The sequence below is a fragment of the Sciurus carolinensis genome, chromosome 1 (genome assembly GCF_902686445.1).
Source record: "Sciurus carolinensis chromosome 1, mSciCar1.2, whole genome shotgun sequence".
Classification (NCBI taxonomy): domain Eukaryota; kingdom Metazoa; phylum Chordata; class Mammalia; order Rodentia; family Sciuridae; genus Sciurus; species Sciurus carolinensis.
Window position 1 is genome coordinate 200,752,094 of NC_062213.1, and position 25,607 is coordinate 200,777,700.

At 59.1% G+C, this 25,607-nt stretch overlaps 1 protein-coding gene and 1 non-coding gene across 2 annotated transcripts; both read right to left on the reverse strand.

Annotated features, from left to right (window-relative positions):
- Positions 1-25,391, reverse strand: Plod1 (procollagen-lysine,2-oxoglutarate 5-dioxygenase 1). The gene is made up of 19 exons (XM_047542298.1): positions 25,214-25,391; positions 18,718-18,809; positions 17,638-17,771; positions 17,045-17,208; positions 15,889-16,001; positions 14,977-15,040; positions 13,578-13,675; positions 12,880-12,981; positions 12,544-12,675; positions 10,793-10,914; positions 9,484-9,588; positions 9,061-9,186; positions 8,644-8,785; positions 7,260-7,373; positions 6,582-6,647; positions 5,974-6,078; positions 4,661-4,807; positions 3,421-3,546; positions 1-2,361 (listed from the first exon to the last, which is right to left on the reverse strand). The coding sequence occupies exons 1-19, from the start codon at positions 25,287-25,289 to the stop codon at positions 2,206-2,208; spliced, it is 2,184 nt and encodes a 727-aa protein (XP_047398254.1). The 5' UTR covers positions 25,290-25,391; the 3' UTR covers positions 1-2,205.
- Positions 10,472-10,545, reverse strand: Trnaa-ugc (transfer RNA alanine (anticodon UGC)). Its single transcript has one exon. It is a non-coding gene; the product is annotated as a tRNA-Ala (tRNA).
- Positions 25,392-25,607: the final 216 nt, after the last annotated feature.

A 25,607-nucleotide genomic window follows, 5' to 3' on the forward strand; every position in this document is an offset into this window, starting at 1 on the left:
TAGATTCAATTCTCAGTACCCCCTTCCCCCAAAATTATGCTGTTTGGATTTATCATGTACCAATTTTAAAAACTAAAAAAACTTAAAAATTGTTAAAAGGCATACACACAACCCTCAAATGACTCCAGCTGCCTCCCAGGTAAAGCCCAAACTCTCCATAGCCTGGTGCTTTGGTTTGAATGTGCCCCCAAATGTTCATGGGTTGCAAACTTAATCCTGAAAGTCATGTTAATGGTATTTGGAGGTGGGGCCCTTGATAATCAGGAGTAAGTGAAGTCATAAGGGTGGGCCGCTATGATGGCATTAGTGGCCTACAGTTCCTGGCCTTCACCCTATGATGACCTCCCCAACTGGGTTATGATGCCACAAGAAGGGCCTCACCACATGCAGGTGCCATGATCTTAGGCTTCCCAGATTCCTGAAATGTGAGCTCATGAAACCTCTATTCTTTATAATCACCTAATCTCTGGTATCCTGTTATAATAACAGAAAACAGACAAAGACACCTGGGGAACAGGCCTTTGTAATCTGACCTGCCCACCAACCAACCTGCATTCTCCAGGCTGTGAGGGTCTCTGTCTGATAGAGCCCTGCTCCCTGTTTAAGGTCCAGTCTAAGAGCCATTGGGTTTCCTCAGCCTCCTGATAGTGACATTTTGGGATGGATGAGTCTGTGTTTTTGGTGGTGGTGTTGGGGCTGCCCTGTGCCTGTAGAATGCTTAGAAGCACCCTAGGCTCTATCTGCTAGATGCCAGAGACACCCCCTCTGCAACTGTGACAACCAGAAAAGGCTTTGGCCTTGGCCAGATGTCCCCTACGAGGCAAAATGACCCTTAGTTGAGAGCATTGGGGTATACTAGCTGACTGGTCTCTCTGGCTCCTGCCCCATTTATTCTCAGAGCCACTGTGACATTTATTACCAAACTGTATTTGGTTCTTTCTGCCCCTGTTGCCCACCAGTACCTTGGGGACAAGTGTTTCAACTGGCAAAATAATTGAAATCCCTCCCTGTCCCTACCACTGACTTACTGTGTGACCTTGGGCCAATTACCTGGCTTCTCTGAGTCAGTTTCCCCATCTACAAAGAGGAAACAGCCCCTACCCCAGCAGGCTGCGTGCTGAGCACCTGACACCCAGCCACAGCAAGGCGTGAACAGATGCAGCTCCTGGCGCTCATGTGTTCCCTCAAGTATAATCAGAAGATGCCCGGGTGGGGCACCAGATCTCCGCTTCTCCCGAGTTCACGCTTGTAGGAAGGGTAGTCAGCAGAGGTTCCAGAGAGAAGGTGACATCTGACGCAGGTCCTGACAGATGAAGAAGGGGCCCCAGAGAGCCAGCGCCCGGCTCACCGAAAAGGGATCCTGGAGTTTATAAATGCCAAGGAAGTCACGGGGCCCCGGGTTTGGGAATGAACCAGGGCTTCGAACCCCACCCCTGGCTCCCCTCAACACCTGCACACTCGCCCACACCAAGGGCCTCCCATCCAGCGGTCTGAACAACCGTTTAATAGAACTGTCCTGTTTCTGATGGTCCCTCTCTCCAGAGGCAGTGGGACACGGGGGCCCAGTGCAGTGTGGACACATCCCTTCCCTCCCCCGAGCAAGGTCAAGTAGAGGATCCGGCTGTGGCACAGATGTCTCTTCTGTTCCCTGAGAGATTTTCTGAGTTGCTCTCTCCAGGGGACAAAGCTTGGCTCTCAAGACAGGAGCCAGGAGGAAGGGGTTTCCCAGGTCCCAGGCTGAAGGGAGAAGCCTGCATCTGTTCCGGTCTCTGGGTCACCCCAAAGCTTTCAGTAGAACCCGTGAAGCAGCAGCTCCACCTGAGGAGCCCTGGGGTGCGTCTTCTCCGGCCGGTCGGAGTCTGTGAGCAGCACGGGTGGCCCTGTTCTGCTCAAGTCCTGCCCTGTGGAAGAACTGGAGGACGAGGGGCTGGGTTTTTCTGGGAGGATGAGTCACAAAACAGGAAAGTGATCAGTGTCTCCCGGGGCTGGGACTGTAGCGCCACAGAAAGCCCCGCCCCAAGGGCTGCTTTGTCTCTGGCTTGCCGTCAAGATCTCTTGATCTCTCGGACTGGTGACCAGCAGTTCCAGGAGCAAGAGGAAGTCAAGAGCCTGGAGGCTGAAGCAGGTTCCAGGACCCGAGGCCCCAGGGGCTGCTGGGGAGTGGTTGTCAGCAGAGGATCCTCTGAGAGCGCCAGGTTTGGCCGGCTAGGGATCCACGAAGGAGACGGCGATGTAGCGGGTGCCCTTCGTGGTGGGGAGCCCCTCGTGGTAGTGCGTGAGCCGCCCGGGGTGCATGAGGGTCCAGCCCTTCCTTGGGGCTCGGATGGAGCAGTTGTAGCGCAGGAAGCGACAGCCCCCTCCCTGGGAGAGAGAAGCGTCAGTACCGGGGACAGAAGCTGGGCCCCCTCCCCGCCCCGCTACCCCATCCCTTCTCTTGTCTGTCCGCCACAGCTCAGTGGCCCTCAGCACAGCCAGCCTGGGGTGCCCTGTGGAGTGACAGACACTAGCTGCCTAGGGAAGGCACAGGGCTCAGACTAGGAGATTGCGGGCTTTGGCCTCAGAGTCAGGCCGCAAATGTCACCTCCCCCCTTTACGAACTTTAATTAATGGGAACCTCAGAGTCCCCTCTAAAGCAGGAATGAGGCTGCCATGGCTTGCGAGAAGTAAATGATGTGGCAGGAGAAGAGCCCAGGACCGAGTTTCCAACTCGTCCGGGGCTGTCCTGGGCACCCCTGGCCTCTACCCAGTGAATGCTGGAGCACCCTGGCAGTTGTGACTACCCAAAAAGTCTCCAGGCACTGCCAACGGCTCCTGGGGGGCACAAACTGCTCCTGGCCGAGAACCCCCAGCTTAGGGAATGCCTAGTATAGTTTAAGGTCTCAAAAAATTCAAACTGTTTTTATACTGCCCACCCCTGGGCCAAAAATACCCCCCAAAAACGAAGCCCTCAAAAACAGTAGCTTAAGGAGAGAACGGAGGTGCGGCTGGCCAGCTCCCTAACTGACCACATGCAGAGGTCGCCCCCCACCTGCCCCAGCTCTTCCTGCACCCCACACCTCGACTGACGCCATCCCCCCGCTCCTGAGGCAGCCCTCTTCCTTCCACGGCAGAACCCGGGCCCCTATCATTGGTGAGGCCCTTCCTTGAGTGCTTATCATGGGACCACACTCAGACACGAGGAAACAGAGAGGCCAAGAAACGAGCCCAACACCACAGAGCTGACGGGGCAGGAACAGAGCAGTCTAGCGCCAGGCCTCCTGGCGTTCAGGCTGTCACCTCTAAAGTCTCCTCCCTCCTGCCAAATTGTGCCTCCAACCCACCTCTTCCAGGCACTGCTTCCCTCTGGCTCTTTGACAGGGGTCACCCTGCTTGCGGCTCACCAGCCAGCCCTCTCCCTGCCTCTGGCCTGGCCCTGCTCACCTCGTAGTCCTCCCCCACCCGGTTCAGGGCAATGTTGACGGTGAAGGTGGAGGCGTCATGGTGTGGCATCAGCGAGGGCTGCTCATCCGGCTTGTAGCGGACGACAAAAGCCAGGTCGAACTGGGCCTGTGCCAGAGCAGAGGGACAAGAGAGCAGGTGTCAGTCAAGAGAAGCCACCAAGGGCCGGAGGACATGGGTACACAGCAGGGCCCCACCCATCTGCTGGAATGTCGGCCCAAAGCCACATCCTCCTGTGCCTGGAAGCACCTGGCACAAAGAGCCTCAGGAAAAACATAGGGAAAGAGGGAGGGAGCAAGGTGGGGGGAGGAAAGGAAAACAAGAAGGAAAAAGGAGGGAAGGGACAGGAATGAACCTGATCCTCACGAGGCTTTTCAGGGAGGAGGAAGCAACTGAGTGAGTGACAGAGAGAGAGCCAGAGATGCGGTGAACAGACAGGAGTGCTGGCGCTAGAGAGAAACCTGGGGAAGTGGGCGCACCAGCAGGCCAGTCTGGCGGGTTGGTTGGGGGCTTTGGCGGTGGGCTGGTGTAGGAGCCAGAGTTCAAGGACAGAGGAAGAATTCCAAAGGGGTAGGGTCTGAGGCGAGCGCACTGTCCTCCTGGGACCTGGTCGCCTTCTGAGGCTCCACCCCCACATCCCTGTGGTGGGGAGACCCCACTCCTTCAGATGACCAAACACCCAAGCCTCTTCAGGTAGCTGGGGCTGCCTTCTCCCCAACTTGTCCTGGGGTCCCGCCCTTCCCAGGCATTCCACTTGCCCATGTCTGGCCCCGCCCAGACACCCCACCCACCCCATCTGGCCCCACCCCTCCCAGGTACTCCAACCTTCCCCTATCTGGCCTCACCCCTCCCCTGTCTGGCCCCGCCCCTCCCAGGCCTCTACCCCACCCATGTCTGGCCCCGCCCAGAAACCCTACCCACCCCATGTGGCCCCACCCCTCCCAGGTACTCCAACCCATCTGGCTCCACCCCTCCCAGACATTCCACCCTGTCCTCATCTGGCTTCACCCCGCCCCTGTCTGGCCCCGCCCCTCCCAGGCACTCTACCCCGCCCATGTCTGGCCCCACGCAGACACCCCACCCACCCCATCTGGCCCCGCCCCTCCCAGACACTCTACCCCGCCTATGTCTGGCCCCGCCCAGACACCCCACCCACCCCATCTGGCCCCGCCCCTCCCAGGCACTCCACCCGGCCTGTGTTTGGCTGCATTTGGGGGCTCACCCTGGTGTAGTAGCCGGGGTAGAGCTTTTCCGTCATGGGGGCGATATACTCCACCAGGAACTTGTGCCACTCCCGCTCAAAGTTGATCTGGTTCATGTGGATGTCGATGGTTGGCACATTTTCATAGCCGCCCTGGATGCGGTTATCCTGAAAGTGACCCAGGAGATTGTGGCCAACAGAATTCTAAGACGGTCCCCCAGACGCCCCATGCCCTAGCATGTAGACGCTGATCCCTTCCCCCTGGCCTGAGCACAGGATGGAGCTTCATTACATTATGTGGCAAAAATGGAGGGGTTTGCTGATGTAATTAAGGCCCCAAATCAGTTGACTTGGGATAAATCAAAAGGGAGTCTGGGTGGACCAGACCCTATAGGGAGGGTCTTGGAGAGAGACTGTGTCTCCCACTGGTCTCAAAAAAGCCAGATGCCTTATGTCTTCCAGTTGCAGGGACATGAACCTGCCAACAACCACGTGGACTTGAATAGGACCCTGAGCCTCAGAAGAGACACCAACCCCCTCTGACCCTCAAGTGCAGCTTTGAAAGACTCTGAGCTGAGGACCCAGCTAAGCCAGATCCCTGGCCCACAGAAATCAGGAGTTAATAAATGGGTGCTTTTTAAAGTCACTAAGCTTATGGTCATTAGTCACACAGCATAGAAAACTAGCTCCATGGGCTAGTTAGCTCAGGCACTGGGTCCAAGGACTGGCTCTGTCACTGGAGCACAAGGAACCCCAGAATGCTTGAGCTGGAGTTCCCAGAGACCTGCCCAGTCACCAAAGCACATGGATGAGGCAGGTAACCAGAACCATGGGACAGTCCAGCTGCTGGGTCAAAGGTAGTCCAACCTTTGAGGCACACTGGCTCAGGGCCCGTTTTGTCTTTAAAAGCAGTGCTTCATGGGATTCCTGCTTTAGAGAACCTAGCTTCTGGTGTCCACCTGGCCACCTGCAGATGTCTGATGAACCTGGCCCTGATCACCACATCTGATGCCTTCACTGCCCATTCCTTCCCTCTGCCATGCACAAGTCGGGCAGAAAGCCAAGCCATTCTAACAGTAAGCCAGGAACTAAAAACCTAGCAACGTACAGTTAAGGCAGCTCAAAGTCACACAGCGGTAGTAGCTGCTTGGGGACCAACCCTCCACCTCCAGTCTCCCAATCCCTTTATTTCCAACTGCCTTGCAGGCACCCCAGCCAGCACCCCCATGTGAAGATTCCAGAGTCGCTGGCTATCTAGCCAAGAGAAGAGCCCAGAAAGCAGTGCAGGTGGAGGGGCGCTCCCTGCAGGCCGGCCCAGACGTCTGGAGCCCTACCTTGTTATCGCCCATCGACCACTGGCCAAAGTGCTCCATCTCCTCCACCAGCTCGTCACAGGCTGCCTCAGTGAAGATGGGGAACCAGTAGACATCGGGGCAGGGCTGGGGAGAGCAAGGACCCGGTCTCAGGGGTCCACAGGGCTACCCCTGCCTCTCCCCTGTGATGCAGAGCCTGCTGCAGGGCCCTAGTGAGCTCCGTGTCCACTACACCGAGAGTCCTCTGGGACCCCTGAGTGACCCTGAGGAGCAGCAGCTCTCGACACTGCACAGAAAGGCGGAAGCAGAGCTCAGCGATGGGCCTGCCCAGCAGAGTGACCAGCCCTAGCATCACAAAAGGCATGTCCACACCCAGGGAGCGGAGGCCGAGGGCCCTGGGGGAGGGGACAGGGAAGAAAGGACAGATGCAGCCACTCCTCACTCCCAGCACAGGGGCCACAGCAGAGACCCCATTCAGAGATGCTTCCCTCTTCATGCCTCAGCCAGGGAAGAGGCCTAAGGGCCCTGAGGCCCCCGCAGGATCACCCGGAAATGCCAGCAGAGGGGGCCATCCCCCCACCCATTCCTCTTGCCAGCAGCAGGCCGGGGTTGTGACTCTGGCAGCTCACCGTCTCCACCAGCTTCCCTGCCAGGGCCTTGGTGTAGTTCTCGTGGATGTACTTCTCCTTCCAGTCCTGCAGGGTGGGAAACACGCTGGGTACTCGGGTCTGGACGGAGCCCGGGGGCTCAGTCCACAGGATGCTCCACGAAGGGCGCTTCCCACAGGCTCCTCCATAGGTGAGTGGGTACGTGCACGCTCAGGGCAGGTGGCCTGTGCCCGCTGGGCGTGTGCATGCGCTGCCCACGTGTGCCCACAGGAGACGGTGTTCGTGCATGTATGTACGTGTCCGTCTACGTATGTACGTATGTGCAAAATGCCTGTGTCAGCTACAAGCTCCCAACATGTAGGAAGATTGTCACAGCTGTCTGCTTGGATCATTATGACCCCCTCGGGGGCAAGACAGGCTGAGACAGCATACCCACTCTACAGCTAAGACAAGCCAACCCGATCGAGGCCCCAAGAGATGAGAGGCTCAACCAAGTCACACGTGACAAATCTGGGCCTCAAACACAGGCCTCTGAAGCCTGGTCCCTCCTCCACTAGATGGTGCCGTCTCTGAGGGGCCCTCCCTACCCGGATCCTGCCCTTACTAGCCCCCAGGGCAGCGGGAGGCAGGTAGCCTACAGGCCACAGGGTCATGGGAGTCCCTTCTGTTCCCAGCCCTGCCACCCAGTCCAGGACTCACCTCAGGGTTGCTGAACACCTCCCAGAGGTCATTGTGGAGGTGGGCGGTCTGGTAGCTGTCCAGGGAAAGCAGGTGGCCGAAGGTGTGTCGGTTGGTCAGGAACATGAACACCTCCTGGGGACAGCAGGCCTGATTGGAGATGCCCTGGCCCACCCCTTCCCCTGCATGCCACCAGATGCCAGGTCACACGACTAGGCATGGTAAGTGCAGGTTGCCCCCCGGTCCCCAGCACCTGGCCCAGGCCCGCCATCGGGGGCAATCAAGGAGGGCCTCCTGTGGGACGAAACGGGATGAAAGCAGGAACGTAAAAGAAAAGGACTATGTTCTTTTATTTTGGCACTGGGACCCAGGCCTTCATGCATGTGAGGCCAGCGCTCTACCAAGCACTGTGTTCTGATCCTAAACTTTTGCTCACAGGAGAAAACCTCCCCGTATTGTCCTATTAAACCAACCAACAAACAAAAGTCAGTGAGCCAGGTGTGGTGGCCACACTGTAACCCCAGCACCTCAGGGGGGCTGAGGCAGGAGGATCCAAGTTCGAGGTCAGTCTAAACAATTCAGGGAGACACTCAGCAACTGAGCAAGACCTTGTTTCAAAATATAAAATAATAGTTTTTTTGAAGGACTGAAGAGGCCTGGCGTGGTGGCGCACACCTGTGATCCCCGTGGCTCCAGAGGCTGAGACAGGAGGATCGAGAGTTCAAAACCAGTCTCAGCAACAGTGAGGCACGAAGCAAATCAGTGAGACCCTGGCTTTAAATAAAATATAAAAATAGGGCTGGGGATGTGGCTCAGTGGTTGAATGCCCCTGCGTTCAAACCCCAGTATCCAAAAATAAAAAGATAGATGACAGATAGATAAATAAGACTGGAGATATAGTTCAGTGGTAAAGTGCCACTGGGTTCAAACACCAGTAATCAGGAGAAAAACCAAAAAATCACAGGGGCTGGGAATGTAGCTCCTGGTAGAGTATTGGCCTAACATGCATGAGACCTGGGTCCATCTCCATCATCTCCCCAGAAAAATCACAAAGAAATATGGAGGGGGGGCTGGGAAGCAGAAACCAAGTGTGGGATCTCCTGCACACCTTACCTGGACTACATTTAGGCAGAAAGTTAAGTTTCCTTTAGCCTTCGTCAAAAATATAAATAACATAAACAGTGTGAAAACTGAGTTCACCAAAATGGTCTCTGCAGACCCTTAAGGACCACCCTCAGGTCCAGTGCCCCATGCACCTACACCAGGCCCCGGTGGCCTCTGAGGGACCCTGCTGGACTCTCAGGTACTTCCCATCCTACAGTGCAAGGGAGCCCACGGAGCAGGTCAGAGCTGGAGGCCAGCTCTCCCTGTCCACAGACCCCTGTGGCCGCCCAGCCTCACAGACCTGCTGCCGGATGTTGGCGCAGAAGGCCATGTCTGGGTCCAGCTTGCTGTGGTGGAACAGGTCCGTGTGCTGGAGCTCAGCCCGCAGGGCGCTGCCCTTGATCAGGTAGATGTTGGAGATGTAGGGCACATTCCAGACACCGCTGAGGGAGACGGGAGGACAGAGGGCGTCACAGGCTGGTGGAAGGGGTCACAGGCTAGGCGCTGGGGCTGGGGCCGGGAGGAAAGGGAAGTCACAGGTGGGAGGGCATCGTACTATGGCACATGGGCCCAGAACAATTGCCAGGAAGTCCTTCTCTGTGTCTGGCTGCAGTTTTCCTTGCTTGAGGGTCAACAGAAATTTGAGGCAACCAGGACAGGAATGCCAGGAAGGGAGGTCCTGCAAGCCCAGGAGGTGGAGGGAGGAAGGGGCACTCACACACGTCGCCCCTGCACGATGTCCACGTAGTCCTCAGAGCGGGCGTAGTAGCCGTCTGCACTCAGTGCCCCCCAGAAGTTGGACCACAGCCTCCCATGGCGGGTCATGAGAGGGGCAATGACGTTCCTGAGGAAACAGGCACCTCAGTGGTAGAGGGGGCAGACCAGACAGAGATGGGGAGGGGGCCACCTGCTCACGGGGTACCTAATGGGGCGGGGGCTCTGCCTGGAAGGTCATTTGGCTCATCGGGTCCCTCCCCGCCACAGGACAGCCATTCTCTACCAGCCCATAGAGTTGCCAGGCCGGGGTCCCACAGCCCAGGTCACAGGCAAGGCCCAGAGGAAAGCCATGGGGCTTCCACCCTGCCCGGGCTTCTCCTGAGTGTGGTCCAGGGCACGGCCAGGGTGCCAACCCCAGCCTCACTTGTTCTGCTCGATCAGCAGCCTCAAGCTGTCGGGCTCCGTCAAGGCCACGTCTGCGTCCACACTGAAGTAGTAGGTGCAGGCACGGTCCTGCCGGCACAGGTCTCTGTGGGGAAGAGAGGACCCAGGGTCAGCCAGGCTGGTCCTGGAGCCACCCAGCAGCTGCCCACATTCACAACCATGATTTGTCCTTACAATGTACCAGCTGAGGGGCCACAGAGAGGTCAACCAGCCCTGGGACATGACCCGCTGCCTCAAAAGTCCAACCAAGTGGGAGCTCCCACCCTGCGCTTTCACCCTCACAAGACAAAGGCCTAGAACTTGACAACTGCCATCAAGTGCCCTGAACACCAGGCACAAGGGACAGCGCAGGCCACCAGACAGGTCCCCGCACCACCAGGGGCAGGGCAGAGACATGGAAGCCTTAAAAATGGGGGCAGGGGTGCCCTCAGTGGTAGAGAGCTTGCCTAGCATGAGCGAGCCCCGGTTTCCATCCCCAATGCTGCAAATGAATAAATTAATTAGAAAGTGTGTCCTTTCCGTCCATCTGATCCGTGGTTCTGCAAACTACGGTCCCTGGTCCAACTCTTCTCACTGGTTTTGTACCACTTAGGAGTGAAAAAAAAAAAATGATTTTCTGTTTTCTAATAATGGGGGCATAAAAAAGAACATAAGATTACATGGAAGTCGAATTTCAGTGTCCCTAAATAAAACACCGTCACACTCATTCATTATGGGACATCTGTGGCTGCCTCTGTGCTGCAAAGGCCGAGCCCAGCAGTTGCGACTGATGAGCCCACAAAGCTGATCTGTGAATCTATTTCCTCTCCAGTCCTTTGGAGGAGGCTGGCCAAAATGATCTAGAATGTCCCATTCTTCCATGATCAACACAAATTACTTGTACCTCTGTTTGGTCGTTTTAATAGTAAAGGGGAAAAAAATCAGAAGTCATTTTTCTTATTGTCAGCTGTTGTCTTTTTCTTTTTTTTTTGCAGTGCTGGGGATTGAACCCAGGGCCTCGTGCTTGCAAGGCAAGCACTCTACCAACTGAGCTACATCCCCAGTTCTGTTATCTTCTTCTGATCCTCCAGCCCTTCCTCTTCCCCTAATGACAAATGACAGTGTGCCTGCCGCCTGCCCCAGAGCCCCGGGGTTGGCAGGAGAGAGACCATTTCCCTGTTTGACAGACGGAAACCCTGAGGCCTGGGGAAGGCCGAACCACGCTGAACTCCTGACGCCCAGCCTGCGCCCGACAGCCCAGCCCGTCTGCCCACCACCCATCAGCGCAGAGAACCACGCCGGGGACTCACGCGCCCGCGTTCCTGGCGTCGGCGTTGGCCAGCCGCACCTCGGGGCCCACCAGCTTCACCGACTGGTACTCGTCACGGTGCTCTGCCAGGAACTGCTCCACCTGGGCCTTGTGGTGTTGCTCCTGGGGCAGGAGTAGGGTGAGGAGGACTCAGGCTCCACCCCAGGGACCACAGCACCTGTCACTGCCGGGCTGTCCCCCTTCACCTCCAGCACACGCCTGTTACCTGCATTCCCGTCTCCAGCCCTCTGCCCGGGCCAGGCCCTCTGCCCGAACTGCCCTTCCCTGCTATCCTCGAGCATCCTCCCTGACCAGGCCAGGCCTGCAGGCCTCCTCAGAGCCCCTGACGTCGGAAGAGCATCCCACCCGACCCTGGGCCCACACCCAGAGTCACTGTCCACACGGCCCTGGGGCGCAGCTCGGGGAAATGCTGTTACAAATTGTGCCTGTGATGGCCGGGGCTGTGGCTCCGCGGCAGAGCGCTTGCCTGGCATGTATGAGGACTGGGTTTGACCTTAGCACCACATAAAAATAAACAAACAACATAAGGGCATTCGTCCATCTACAACTACAATAAAAAAAAAGTTAATGTATATAAAGGATTATTAATTTAAAAAAAAAACCCAAATTGTACCAGGTGATCCTTCCTTGACTACTACCTGACCAAGGAGAGCCCAAGCCAGGGCCCCTGGCATAGGGGGGTTTGGAAAAGCAGGGTCTTTAGACTCGAATTCAAGGTTCAGAACAACCTTGGCTCTGTATGATGAGTTGGGACCCTGGACAAGTCCCTTTGCCTGCTCCACTTCAGCTTCCTCCTGGACAGAAGGGCAGGCACATCCCTCCCCAGGTCACTGAGTCAGACGCAGCACATAGTAGGTCTCAAGACCACCTGTGACAGTTCTTTTCTACACAGCCACAGTTCACCGGTAGACTACTTGCTCCCCAGGGAGGCTGAGAGCCTCGCAAGGCAGGGTCAACACCCCTTGTGCTCCTGGGGGTGCAGGAAACAGGTGACCAGGGCAGGGAGCTGAGCTGTGTGCCCGGGTGGGGTACACACTGTGGGGCTGAGCGGACATCCAAGGGGCGGCTGCAGCTGGCTGAGAAGACTCTGGAAGACAGAGCCTGGCAGAACAGAGGGCACTGGCGTCACAGTTGGAAAGAGCGAGGCTGAGAGGCAGACTTTCTCTGGCTGGAAGGAGAGGCCAGGGAGGAGCTGGGGAGCTGAACCAGGCGGGTCCCCAGCAGCAGCCTCAGGCCCTCCCTGGTTCCCCAGAGGAACATAAGGAGTAAAATCCAACTGGACTGTCACCAGATCAAATTAGAAAGCATTAACTGGGGCAGGATGGGCAGGGATGGAATCAAAAACGACAACAGTTAAGAGACCTACTGTGTTGTGCTTTGCACACTGTAGGTACATTTTTATGCACCTCAGAGGTAAACTTCTTAAACCCCAGCAGCTATTCTATGTGGTTGGTACTACTATTAACCCTACTTTTTAGATGAGAAAACAGAAGCCCAGAGAGGTCAAGGAACGTGTCCAAGGTCACACAGTCAATAAAAGCAGTGTTATTGGGATTCACGCTCAGCCATCTGACTCGAGTCAACCTAGTGATTTGGGGACACTCCCCACATCTACTTCCTTTTGGCTCAGATAAGCATGGTTCAGTCAGACCCTCAAGGGCTCAGGCCAGCTCATGAGGCTGTTTCCTTGCCCCAAGCCACACGAAGACCCTCAGGGCGCCTGCTACTCACATGGTTGTGAATGAAAAGCCGCATCCGTTTCCGTGGGTAGCGGAGCCGCAGGAGCCGCTGGAAGAACAGGGACAGGAACGGCGTGGGCTGCTCAATGAACACCCCGACCAGGACCGTGGGCAGAGCGTCATCCTACGTGGGGGAGGGGCGGCTCAGAGTCCAGCAACTTTCAGTCACCGCTGGCCGCCAAGCGCCCAGCATGGGTGGAACCAGATGAGGGGTGACCCCTTCACCTCCCACCAGAGCCAAGTCTATTCCAGAATCACCGCCCCCCTCCTCCATCTTGGGGGACCGAGCCCTGTATGTCCCTGGGCTCAGGGCTAGCCCCAGCCTCACCCCAATGCCCTTGAGGCTGCGAAGGCCCTCATCACACACGATGCAGCCCGTCTCGAAGGTCCAGAACCGAGGGATATAGTTGCCCAGGTAGTTCAGTTGCAGCTGTAGAGGGGACACGAGGTTGAAGAGGAGTCCCCAGCCTCCCTCACTTAGTCCCTCCCTGGTCCCTGGTGAGCCCTCTCCTGCCCTGCATGGGCCCTGGAGAGAATGTTCCATCCCCCAGAAGCAGAGCCGCTGGGAGGTGGTCCAGAGGCGAACCTGGCTCCCGGGCTCCAGGGGAGCAGAGCCCGGGGCAGTCGGGACACCTCCACCCTCTTACTCACTCCCCTTCCTCCCTGTCCTGCAGTTCTGATGCAGGTGGCTGAGGACACAGGAAAATGTTAGGAGCCACGGGCCGGTTCCTCAGGAGCCACATAGGTCCACCCTGTCCCCGAACACAGTGCACCCCAGGCACTGCCTAGCACCCTAAATGTGGGGACCATTTGTCCTCTTTGTAACTGACCATGCCTTAGCCTCTGGTGAGATGGTCAGCAAGTGTCCACCGAGGGAATAATGGACTCTGACCCCAGCTAACGCTGGGACAGCGCTGGCAGCACTGCCGAGGCCCAGATGGGTCAGTGGACTCCTAAGCGAGCACAGCAGGGATGGACGCAGATGCAGAGACAGGTGGCCTCCTCCCACCCAGGGCCCCTGCCTACCTTGGTGGGCCCGTTGCCGTGGATCAGGACCGGGAGCGTGTCATAGGCCAGGTTCCGCGCTCTCACGTGGCCCATTTCAAACTTGAGCACCACCTCATCTGGGGGGCAGAAAGCCAAGTGCCAACCAGGGTCAGACCCCCAGGCCAAGCCTAGGGGCCATCAGGTGATGTCCCATCACCCTTTGAGCCTCAGTTTCCCCATCTGTAACATGGGGCGAATCCCTGCCTCGTGGGCGAGTGGGAGGGTCCCGTGTCCAGCAAGCGCTCGGCTGCCCTCGGGCCCCTGGGGGTGAGCACAGACACCACGAGCCCACACCTGCGATTTCTTAATGGAACCAGAAGCAGGGAAACCAGCACTGGGAGCCCTGGGCAGGGAGAGCCCTGCAGGGTCCCCAGATCTGTGCCCTGACCCTGGCTGACAGTCACCGCACACAAGAAAACGGGTGAAACTGCAGACAGTGTAGAACGCTGGGAGGTCTGGTCTTCTCAGTGGCCTGAGAGGGTCTGCGGAGGGACTCGCAGGGTGGGTAACCAGGAGGACAGCCCTCCGGGCAAGCTCCCGCAAGACCAGGGGAGTGACCTGGGCCAGCTTCTCAACCTAGGTCCGGGAGCCGGGAACCACGGGCAGCAGTTCTGCCTTCCTCTCTTTCTGTATGGAGGGTCGAACCCAGGGTTGCTCCTCCGCCGAGCCACACCCTCAGCCCTTTTTATTTTTTGTGTTGAGACAGGGTCTAAGTTGCCCAGGTTGGCTTTGAACTTGGGGTCCTCCTTCTCAGCCTCTCTGAGTCGCTGAGATCACAGGTGTGCTCCACCGTATCCAACTGTGTTTCTGGGAGAGGGGCCAGAGCCTCCGTCAGATCCTCAGAGGGACCTCACGTGATCACAAATTAGGGATCTGGGTCACTTCCCGTTTTTAAAGACAGGAAACGGAAGCTGTGTGTGTGTGTGTGTGTGTGTGTGTAGGGAGAGGCACACTGGAGACCACCCAGCAAGACCTGTGACAAAGCCAAGCAGTGGCATCACCAGCCATGGACATGAGCCCTGGCCCACGGGTGGTTGCCACTTCAAGTGCTGTCCACCATCTCCCTTCCAGCTTGGTCCCCCACCCCAGCCTAGGAATCCTAGGAGGTGGCAGGGCAGGGAAGGAGAGGGGGCCCTCCTAGAAGAAGGCCCAGAATCTCTGTGCCACCACCCAGCTCTGCCACGTGTCCCCTTTCTCTACCTCCAGAGAGCGGCACGGCTCTGTCCCAGGACACCCAGGTGGCCTCTGGGACCTGGGCATAAAGGCAGTGACATCCCTGCAGGCAACCAGCGAGGCTCAGGCCCTGCCGGGAGCCTTGTTCCTGCCTCTCAGGAAGCACCTCCTCACTCTGGCTCCTGCCGACCCCACGGGTGCTCACCCAAGGCTCCGTCCAGGTTCTGGAAGATTCGGCAGCGGTGGTCCAGGGTGATATTGATCTGCTCCTGCAGGAAGGAGGGCAACCAGGCTGCAGCAGCCAGAGGCCCTGGCTGAGGCCGGGGCCTGAGCACACCCAGGAGGGACCCTGTCCCCGCACTTGGTCTGCCTTGGCACGTCACGGCAGCCCCGAGGCCAACCAGCAGCCAAGCCCTGGGGTCTATGGTCTCGGGGCTCCATTCACAGAGAATCAGGAAATCACAGAACTGGGAGGAACAGAGGAAGGGACTGGTCCAACCACAACGATGACAGCCAGGGTAATGACCAACACTTGCTCGGCTCCTCACCAACGCCGATCACTAGTCTATGTGTCCTCTACAGACCTATTAATTTTATCCTCACAGCATCGCTATGGGAAAGTGCTCTTGCTTCATTTTCATTTTAGAGTCAAGAGCCTAACCACTCAGAAGCTTCTGGCTTCTAAGCCAAGAGCCTCCTCCATCCCCGCAGCTTGCCCACCTCCCACTCTTTACCTACATGCTCTGCCTCCTCCCAGCAGTCCTCTTGGATTGAGGGAGGGCAGCTAGTTAATGTCACTGGCTGATGAGTTCCCAGCATCAATGGTACCCACTAAGCTGCACCTGCTCAGTGCTGAGCACCACAGGTGCTGAATGGATGGACTGGACCAGGAGTCCAGGGAGAGTGGATCTTGGCCTTCCAGCCTCCAGAACCATGAGCAATGGATGCCTGTTGCTTAGACGGCCCTTGGTCTATGGTCGTCCATTGCAGCAGCCCACTGGTTAGGACACCGACCCAGTGGCCCCGGCCCAGGGGGACTGTGAGCAGTGCAGCCTGGCCAACGGGATCCTGGCCAGGAGTCCCCAGCCTCCTCTCTTTGGCTGCTGCCGCCTCTTACCCTCTTCTCTGGGTCCAAGAAGATCTTGGTGTAAAAGAGCTGCTCACTGTCACTGTCCTGGCCCTCCCACTCGGCCACCAGTTTCCTGAGGCTGGGAGCATAACCGATGAAGCCTGGGGAGCGTGGGGGGACAGAGACAGACACTTAGCTTCTGGCTTCTGAGCCAGGGGCCTCCCCCATCCCCACAGCTCGCCCACCTCCCACTCTTTACCTACATGCTCTGCCTCCTCCCAGCAGTCCTCTCGGATCGAGGGAGGACAGCTAGTTAATGTCACTGGCTGATGAGTTCCCAGCATCAATGGTACCCACTAAGCTGCACCTGCTCAGTGCTGAGCACCACAGGTGCTGAATGGATGGACTGGACCAGGAGTCCAGGGAGAGTGGAGCTGGTGGGGTCCAGGTTTGGAGCCCCTTGTATATCGTGATCTGGTAGAGTTGGCCCAGAGAAGGGCAGAGGCTGGGCCAACATCACACAGCGCTTGGGTGGCTGAGTCCTGGCAAGTGGAGAAAGCCCCCACAGGTTCCCTGGCTAGGGTGCGGATTTCGAGAGGTGAAGAGAAGACGAACGGCACACCTTGGCCCCTGAGCCAGGCCAGGTCGCCTGGACTATGCTAACCCTCTGAGCCAACAAGACGCGTGGCTGTCAAGGCAGACCTGCTGCTGACAGAGGCCTGTGGGCTTTATCTGCAGCCGGAAGTCACTGAGTGCCAGCACGGACGTGCATCCTTTTAAAGGCCTCGAGGCTGCCGGGTGGAGAGCGGACTGGAAGCGGGGGAGGCAGAGGCTGGCAGAGGAGTCGGAAGCTAACTACAGAGGGCCAAGGTCAGGGTGAGGATGGGGTCTGCAGGGTGGTGAGCGTGAAGCCATGAGGTCAGACGCGAGGGACCTGGAAGATCTGAGAGGTCTTGCAGAAACGTGAGAGACACGAAGCGAGACGGACAGGAGGCGGGGAACAGGGAGAAATCCCCAGGTTGCAGGCTTTGCCCACACAGCTAGTGGCTGTTTGATGATGTGACCCTTTGCAGGGGGAGCAGGTCTGTGGTTAAAGCTCTTCATGCTGCTCTGCGTTCATGACTTGTGATGTCACCCAAGGGCCCCTCAGGAAGGCGGGCTGGGGGGACCCTCTGCCAGCCCCATGCTCACGCAGGTCTCTCACCTCCAGAGCCCAGGAACCTCTTGCCGTCGGAGACCACCGGATACTTGGCCTCCAGCCTGCGGTCCGGGTAGATGAGCTCTTCAGCCGAGAAGACCACCTGGCTCCGGGCCTGCCGGAACTTTTTGAGGAGTTCCCGGGGCCCAGAGGCAAACACCACATCGTAGCTATGGCCAGAGCAGGGAAAAGACAGAGGTGCGCTGGGGTCCAGGGAGGGCACCAGCAGGAGGGCACAGGGACCGAGGAGCCCCACACATCTCCTTCCTCCCCTGCCAGCCCTGGGCCGTGGGTCTGCCCACGGTCTCCAGCCCTGCCTGCCACTTCTCCGTCCCAGCTCCAGGCAGAGATGATCCCCATAACCCGTGGCCTTGTCACACTCAAAGCACAAGGAGCAGGTCACCCCTCCCACCTTCTCACCAGGACTGGGAATGGGCTACACCAGACGGTCTTATCCTGGGGTTCACGGATCCCCTAAAGCCACAGAGTCTTGGCTAGGGTGAGTCTCCTCATCCCGACAGACAGGAAGGGCCTCATTTTAGAACCTCCTCTCTCGCCCTCTGGTGAGCGGCCCAGTCAGGAGGCTCCGGGCCACCTACCTATCTATGAAGAGAATGACCAGGTCCTCCTTGTCGGCGTGCTTCTCCAGAGCTTTCTTCAGCAGCCGGACCTTCTGCCCGCCACCTGCCGGCGCCCCCTTCTCCACACTCCAGTCCTCCCCCAGCCCCAGGGCCTGCAGAGAGAGGCCGCTCAGCCTCAGCTTTTGGCAAAGCAATATCTTCCCAGCCAAATTCCCACCCCCAGCTGAGCGGTAAACATCTCGACCCCTGTTTGCAGGACACCTCTGGCCCTGCCCTGCGGGAAGAGCATTCTACCTGTATGCCAGGCTCACCTGGCTCCCAGGGGTCATGTGACCATGCCTGGCCAATCAGAGGGTCCCATTCCTCCTGCCCTTCCACGGCCAGGCTTGAGCATGTGACCCAAGCCTGGCCTACCAGCCTTCCCTGGGACTATTCTGTTGAATAAGGCTGTCTGGCTCGGATGAGGTTGAGAAGCCGGGGCACCCGGGTCTGTGGCTGCTGGTCAACAGGCCACCATGTAGAGAGAGCATGTTTGCAAATGAAAACAAGCAGAACCTAGAGGCGGAAGGACAGGGCCCTCTGCTCCAAACCCTGGATCCAGCGAGGCCTGAAGCAAACCTTTGCTTCAATGCTCGTTCATGTGAGTTAATGCACTTCCTTTCCGGCTTCAGGCTGAGCTGCGTAGGCAGTGACATCAAGGGTCTTGTCCACCATTCCATCCCCAGTGTCTAACACCAGGTACACAGAGAAGCACCCGCAGGGCTAAGCCCCACAGACAGCAGATGGGGAACACCACGCCCGTGACCCCCGGACTGGACGTGTTTCCTCAGAACTGTGTTCACAGGGAAGTCTCTACATGACGATCCCAAAACTCCCAGGGGAATTTGTGGAAATGCTGATTCCTAGGCCCTGCCCATTACCCAGGCCCCCCAGGCGAGTCTCCCCTGGACTTCTCCAGTCTGTCCTCTGTCCTAGCTGGTTTTCGTCCCTCAGCTTCTGGAAGCCTCCTCGTGGCCCCAAGTCTGTCTCAGAGGCTCTGCAGCGTGGGGTTCTCCCACCACCCCTCGCTGTCTCTGCCGTGCCCAGGAAGCCCCTCACCTGGATCTTGTAGTTGAAGAACTGGGCTGAGCGCTTGAAGCGGCGGAAGCCCTCAGTCTCTCTTGTGGCCACGGTAAGGACGAGGAGGTTGTCTGTGGGCAGAGGACGGGAATGGGAAGTTAGAGGCAGAGGACAGGGAGCAGGGGGTCACAGTGACCCATCAAATCGTGGCAGCACGTGTCTTCACATCAACCCAAGGCCCGCGTCGGAGGGGGTGCACCGACGATTACTCCACGGGTTCATGACAGAGCGGGCACGTGACCGGGGTCTCCCAATTCCCTCCCAGGCCTCCTGTTAGCTGGTAACTACCAATGTGTCAAGCAGTGTCCACAGGAGAGGTGCCAGTACCCTGCCGCCAGGAGCTGAGCCTTGGGCTTTAGGGGGCTCAGGCCTCCCGTGGTGGCGGAGGACTGTTCTGACCACAAGAAGGCCTCTCCAGCGGCGGCTGGATGTTAGCCCAGGGATGGCAAACGCAAGGTCCAGGGGCCACCGCTCCCACGCCCACACACAGCACAGACGTTGCTAGCTCCCCAACAGTCCTTCTCCCTGCGCCCTGGATTCTCCAGCATAACTTCAGGCTGAGCCGGCCAGAGTGGAAACTGCTTGAAATCCCTGTCGGTCGGGTCCTGACGTGGCCACAGCAGCGGCTACTACCTTTAACAAGGGACCTCGCCCGGGCTCTGCAGTGTGGCTTTGCTTCTGCAACAGAACTGTCTGGAAACAGCTCCCCGGGCAGCAGGCCTTGGAGCCCCAGGGAAGCGCCTCTCAGACACTGTGAGGCCGTGTTCTCCGAGAAGCGGGGTCTGGAGCCGGCCTGCTGCTCAGACTTCTGGCTCTGCCCCTACCAGCTATGAGACCATAGGCAAGTCCCTGTCCTTCCTGAGGACTCAACTTTCCCCTTATAAAGTAGAAACAATGATACTACCAGCCTCCCAGGGACACTGGACTAGTTAAATAAGACCAGGCACGTGAGATCCTTTAGGGGACGCACGGCACACACCAAGAGCCATCGCCAGCACTGACCAGAGAGGCGAATGACTTGCCTGGCACTCCAGACCCTCCCAGGCTAGGTGATGTGCTCATTGGTCACCTGCACCAGTTCTCCTCCAGCCAGGGGTCTTGCCACTGGGCTCCACCCCCTCCCACCCGCCTCCCTCTCTGTCCCCTTTCTCCAGGACCAATAACGATGACACTCCCTTCCCTCCACCGCCTCTCTGAAGGCCTCTCCAGACGTCTCTGCCCTCTGGCTGCTCGTCACCATTCCTCTGGGGATCTTCGCTCCCTCAGCTTCCCGCTGTTCTGGGTAAAGATTAACCAAGCAGCCAGGCCAGCCCCGGGCAGGTAAGGCCCTCCCTCCACCCCAGCCAGGAGGAGCCTGGGCAGAAAGAACAAAGGGGGCCATCTGGCCAGAGCTGGTGGAAGCTGAGCAGTTCTGCAGGCTGCTGGCCCCAGAGCAGGGGGGCACCCAGAGCGACTGGCAGGCGCCAGCTGGGGTGGGCCAGGGGAGAAGGGGGCTTCTCACACTTGGGGAAGGGCTCCCCTGGACTCCTGCCAGGATGACTGTCTCCCCCCGGTGAGGAGAACCGTAGCCAGCAGCTCTGAGGCCCTCTTGCCAAGAAGGGGTTGCTGGGGGACAGAAGAGTGTCACGTTTCACAGATGGAAAAAGCCAGCTTGTGAGATTCTGGACTCTGGGGAAGAAAGCAGGCTGCAGGGGCGGGGAAGGGGAGCGGCGGGTCTCCAGCTCCCGTCTCCAGTTCTGCTTCCAAAGGACAGGGACTTAAAGGCTCACCTTCCTCTACACGCCACATGCCGCCCTCAGCACTGTATACACGCCAAACCCGCTCTAAAGTTAGGAAACAGCTTGGTGGCGTCTACCTGCCCCAGGGAGCCCGGATATGGTGGCACCAGGACTGGGACACAGCAGCCTGACCCAGGGTCCCCTCTTAACCTATCTGCATGCACTGCTCAGGCCTGGCATGGTGGCCAGAGGGCCTATCTTTCCCTCTAAGGAAACTGTCCAGCTGGGTCACGGCCAGGTCCCCGCCATGCCAGACCCTCCTCACATGCCCACCCTCCTCCTCCCCAGCCTGTCTCTTTCTCGCTCCTGCCTGCTGCCAGGTGCCCACCCTGGGGCCCTGAGAAGTCCTGGGCTCCCTGGGCTGTGGCAGCTTCCCCAGGCGAAGGTCCCACGAGGTCAAGCGGCTCAGCAGCTCTCTGCACACCAGCATGGTAAGGGAGGCTGTGCTAGCCGATGGCCCGAGGCCTGCAGTGGGCCCAGGACCCTGGGGTTTTCCTTAATTTCCCAGGTGACTTCTGTGTCAGTCACATTTGGGATCTATCAGGCCAGGCCATCCCCAGGCCTCTGTCCAATGCAAGGGGTGAGGAGGTGGCTCCCAGCAAGAGAAAGCAAGGCAAGGCCTCTCCCAAGGGACCCCGGCATCAACCCCAACACCCCCCAGGAAAAAAAGGGCCCCAATGACCCTGCCTGCACCCCATTCCCTTGCCTGTCTGCAGCACCACCACTTTCCTAAGGAGACCCCCAGTCCACCACCTCCAGGAAGCCCTCTTTAGTCTACCCCTTACCTAGCCTCTCGGCTGCCAGTGGGCTAGGACAGGCCTACTGCTCTTCCCTTTGCAGGACCAGAGCCACAGCTTTCTTTTCTTGGCCTCCCTCTTCCCCGCCCTGGCTGGACGGCCACCAAGGCGAGGTGCGCACCTGTCTGGCTGCGAGGAGCAACGCTGGAGACGATTCTCAAGAGCTACATGGCTGCTGCAGTCCTTATCACATCAGCGCACCCTGCCTGCAGCAGAGATGAGGAAACCGAGGCACAGAGAGGCTAAATACCTGCCCAAGGCCACAGACCTTGGAGCGAGATGGGAGCAAGCTGGCTGGCATTCCAAATGCCCATGCTCTTAACCTTGCCAGGATGCCAGAGACTCCCCGCTACAGACTGAATCCAGCATTTCCAAGGCTTCTCTCCGGCCTCCCCAGGGTGGGCACACACTCCGGGTCTGCAGGAAGGCCTGCTTCCAATCCCTGGTCAAGCTGGCCAGAGCTCTGGACAGCGCGCAGGCTGTCAACGTGGAGATTCGGCTTGGACTTGGAGACACCAAGACCCGCCCACCTGCTTTCTGTCAGCTCAGTCGCTGGCCTTGAGCTCAAGCCAGGGGCCACGTAGGGCCTGGCACCCACAGAACTCAGCCCCCCCAACTGCTGGCCAGAGCCCAGCAATGATTTCCCCAGATGGACGAACCGGTGATGCAGCAGAGATAAATGAGACGCAGAGTGGGGCGGGAAAGACAGACCGCTGGGCAAGGAACTTGGCCGCTCTGGGCCGCGCCTCCTCACCCTACTCAACAGTCTGGGAATTACACGGAGAGAGCACTTTTCTGCAGGGACTCCCCTGAGGGTGCCTGGAGCCAGTCTGTCAAGTGCTGGGCACATGGTTGCACCTGGGTTCCTGTCTGAGGGAGGAGTCTCCCCTGAGAAAGGGAGCTGGGCAGGGGGGTCCAGGGAGGCATGCCGCGAGCTGAGGAGGTCCTGGAAGAACAGGGTCTCTGGGGTTCAAGAAGGCTGAGACCCCAGCTCCGATTTAGCTGGCCCGTCCTCCCTGCAGCTCCGTCCCAGGCAAGGGAACGGGTGGTCAGTGCGCCCTCCACAGGCATGGTCAGGACACACCCGGGCTGCTGGACGGGGCCAGGAATGAACAGAGCTCCTCCCAGCCCCACCCCCAACCCCTCCCCAGGCCTTGAACTGGGCCTGGTATAAACAAGGTCCTGCAGGAGGGCAGGATGGGATCCCTGTGCCTGGGGCCCTCCTGGCTCTGGCTGCCCACACATTTCTGCTGCCTCCGGTCACTCAGCACCCGACCCCATCCAGCTGCCTGACTCTTGGCACTCTTCCAACCCCGTCTGGGGAACAGCAAGACCTGGGACCCCACCCAAGCCCAGCTGACCTCCCCAGGGGCTCTGACCTTGTCCTTCCCTCCCTGTGGCCAAACCAAGGTCTGCAGGGACAGGTGTGGGCCCACGGAGGGCAGGAGATGGGCCACAGGGCCACAGGGCACTGGACTCACTCCCTCGGGCCTCCGGCGTCTGCCTGGCGCGGCTGCTCTGTTGAGCCTTTTTCCATCTCCCCCAGTACCGGGCAAGGTCTCCTCCCTCAGACACGGGGCTCTCTGGGAGCAGACTGGGCTCTACTGAGGACCTCTGTGCCCCCTCTAATTGGAAGCCCCTTCAAAAGTAAAAAGTGCCCATGTGTCCCTCCCTCACTCCCATGTGCCCATATATCAAGTCATGGGTGTTCAGATGAAAGGTTAGACACGCTGCTAAGGGCACTCCACACCCCAGGCCGACAGCAAGTCCCCTCGCCACCTCAGGTCCCACTGTGTCCCCGAGAGGCATGTGGCCCAGCCCTGCACCTGCCCTAATCAACACTCCCCATCCCAGCCACCTGCCAAGGCGGGGAAGCAGCGGCCTCCCTGGGGGCTGCTGGCTGTGCCCTCCCTGACTCTGGTCCCTGCAGGGAAAAGGACATCCCACTCTGTTCTACGGTCCAGTTGGCAGAAGGTCTGGGGGAGCAGGCAGGCTCCCCTAAAGCAGCATTTCCAGGCAGAAGCCTTGCAACCGGAGGTGGGGACCAGCAGGAAGGAGCTGCGTACTGAGTCCCAGACACTGAGTGACTCCACCTGAGGCCAGGTGTTGAACCTCGCAGGGCCTCCATCTTCCCATCTGCAAGCGGGCTGTGACTCCTCGCCTATCACAAGAGTCTAACGGGCCCGCGTAGCTCAGAGGGAGCCCGTCATCTCGCGGGGTGAGGCCCTGGGTTCCACCCCTGGCGCTGCCAACAATCAAGCCTAAACCGAGCAAGGGAAGCAGAGCAGAGCTGCCTGGTGAGGGGTGTCTGCTGCCGGCTAGGCACCCCAGCCCTTCAGCTCGGCAGCCTTTGTGCTGGCCGCCCTGTATCTGCGCTGCCCTCCTCCTGTCACCCGCTGCCGTGGGGGCACCTGAAGCCCTGCCATCAGCTCGGTCCATCTCTGACTCTGGGCTTCAGTGTGGGCAGCTGCAGTTCTCTCCTGGGATGGTCTGGGTAGAGGAGGCCCCCAGCAGAAGCAGGGAGAAGTGAGGCCCCGGAAGGAGCCTGTCCTAGGGCTCCTGGCGCCTGGCCAGCGAGTGGCCCCAGGCCGGCACAGGCCCTCTGCACATAGCAGCAGCCGGCCCTGTGCTCAGTGCCTGTCTCAGAGAACTTCTCTGACCTATGTCACTGCCCTGGTGGGTTCTCCAGGAAAGCTGGCCGCCCTTGGCCCAGGACAGGAAAGGTCATTTGCGGAGGGCCTTGAATGAGCCAGGCATTGAGCTGAGTTCTCACACACCGGCCTCGTCCCCTGGAATCCTTCAAGAGCGCAGAGTGCTCGGAGTGAGATATTATCACCCTGTTTGGCAGCTAGGACACTGAGCCTTGTGGAGATGCCAGTGGCTCTACCCCTGGGAGGTGTGTGGCCCTGGGGACAACCTAACACAAAGAAGGTGTCTGAAAAACAAGGTTTCCAACCCTCCCCAGGTCCCAGGGTCCCAGAACCAGGTTCCTTCTGCTATCCCAACACCCCCCACGCTGAGGATGCTCCCAGGTCCTCCAGAAGGGTGAACAGGGTGCCAAGGAGGCTGTGGCCAGTGGCTTTGCTTGACTCGGATGGGCTCTTCAGGGCTCTCCTGGAAGTGGACAGCACCAGGGAGGGCGGAGGAGGACAGAAGCCCCCTCTCGGAATAGTGGGGCACACCTGGAAGCCTGATCTGCCTTGGAGAAGTAGAAGGAGCAGGGGACTGAGGGTCCACAGACTCAGAACAGTCACCCTAGGGCTGGCAACCTGTCTGGGCCTCAGTTTCCTCACATGCCAACCAAAGGAAGACCAGGCTGGCAGGAGGCTGCACAGAGCACAGAGAGGGGGGGGGCGGTTAAAATGGTCCACAAACGTGAGCCACACCTGTACCTTCTGGGTCACCATCCCCAAGGCCTAGTGGCTCCAGGCTGGGCCCTAGAAACAGACATACTGGGGGGTGACTCCTGCTGTCCAAGGCCCACACGCTATCTGCTCTTGGTCAAGTGAACTAACTGTGTAGCCTCAGTTTGCCAAGCTAGGAAATGGGGATAATAGAAGGAAACATGGTCCCAGCGCAGCGATCAAGCTTCGCGGGTGTCTGGTCGAGGTGAGTCCATAAATAGTAGCCTACTGGGTTATTACTACCAACGCTATTACTATTGGCCCGGCTCGGTGCTGAATGGGACGTGGGCTGTCACCCTGTCCTGCCCGCTGCATGAAGATAGGAACCTCAGCCCCAAGAGGGGAAGTGATTTGTCCAAGTCACCAGCCCGCAAGTGGACAAGTCGCCGGAACCCAGCCCCGGCTCCAGGCCTCGGGTACACACCGGTCCTTTCGGGGCAGCGGGACGCTGGGCCCGCGCCCGCCCCGCCCCGCCCCGCCCCGGCCGCGCCCTCACCCTCCGGCTTCGCGTCGCCCTCCGCGGGGACCAGGAGCAGCCAGCCCAGCGGGGCCAGGAGCAGCAGGGGTCGCATGGCGGGGTCCGAGGACGGTCTGCCCGCCGGGCCGGCGGTGCACGCAGGACTGGAAACTTCGCGATGGGGCCGCCGGCTGCTGCCACGCACTGGGCCCGCCCCGGGGGCGGCGCCGTGCTCCGCCCGCCCCGCAGGGCTGTGCCGCCGAGGTGCGGCGCCGGGCCTCCCCCGGCTGGGGCGGCTCCTGCGCGGGTCCCGGCAGCTCCGGGGTCCTTCCGCCGGCCTCGCTGCTCCAGCGCTCTCACCACCTCCTGGAGGCGGGAGGGACCGGCCACAGTCTCCAGAGCCCAGGCTGCGCCAGTCTGCTTGGTATCCAGC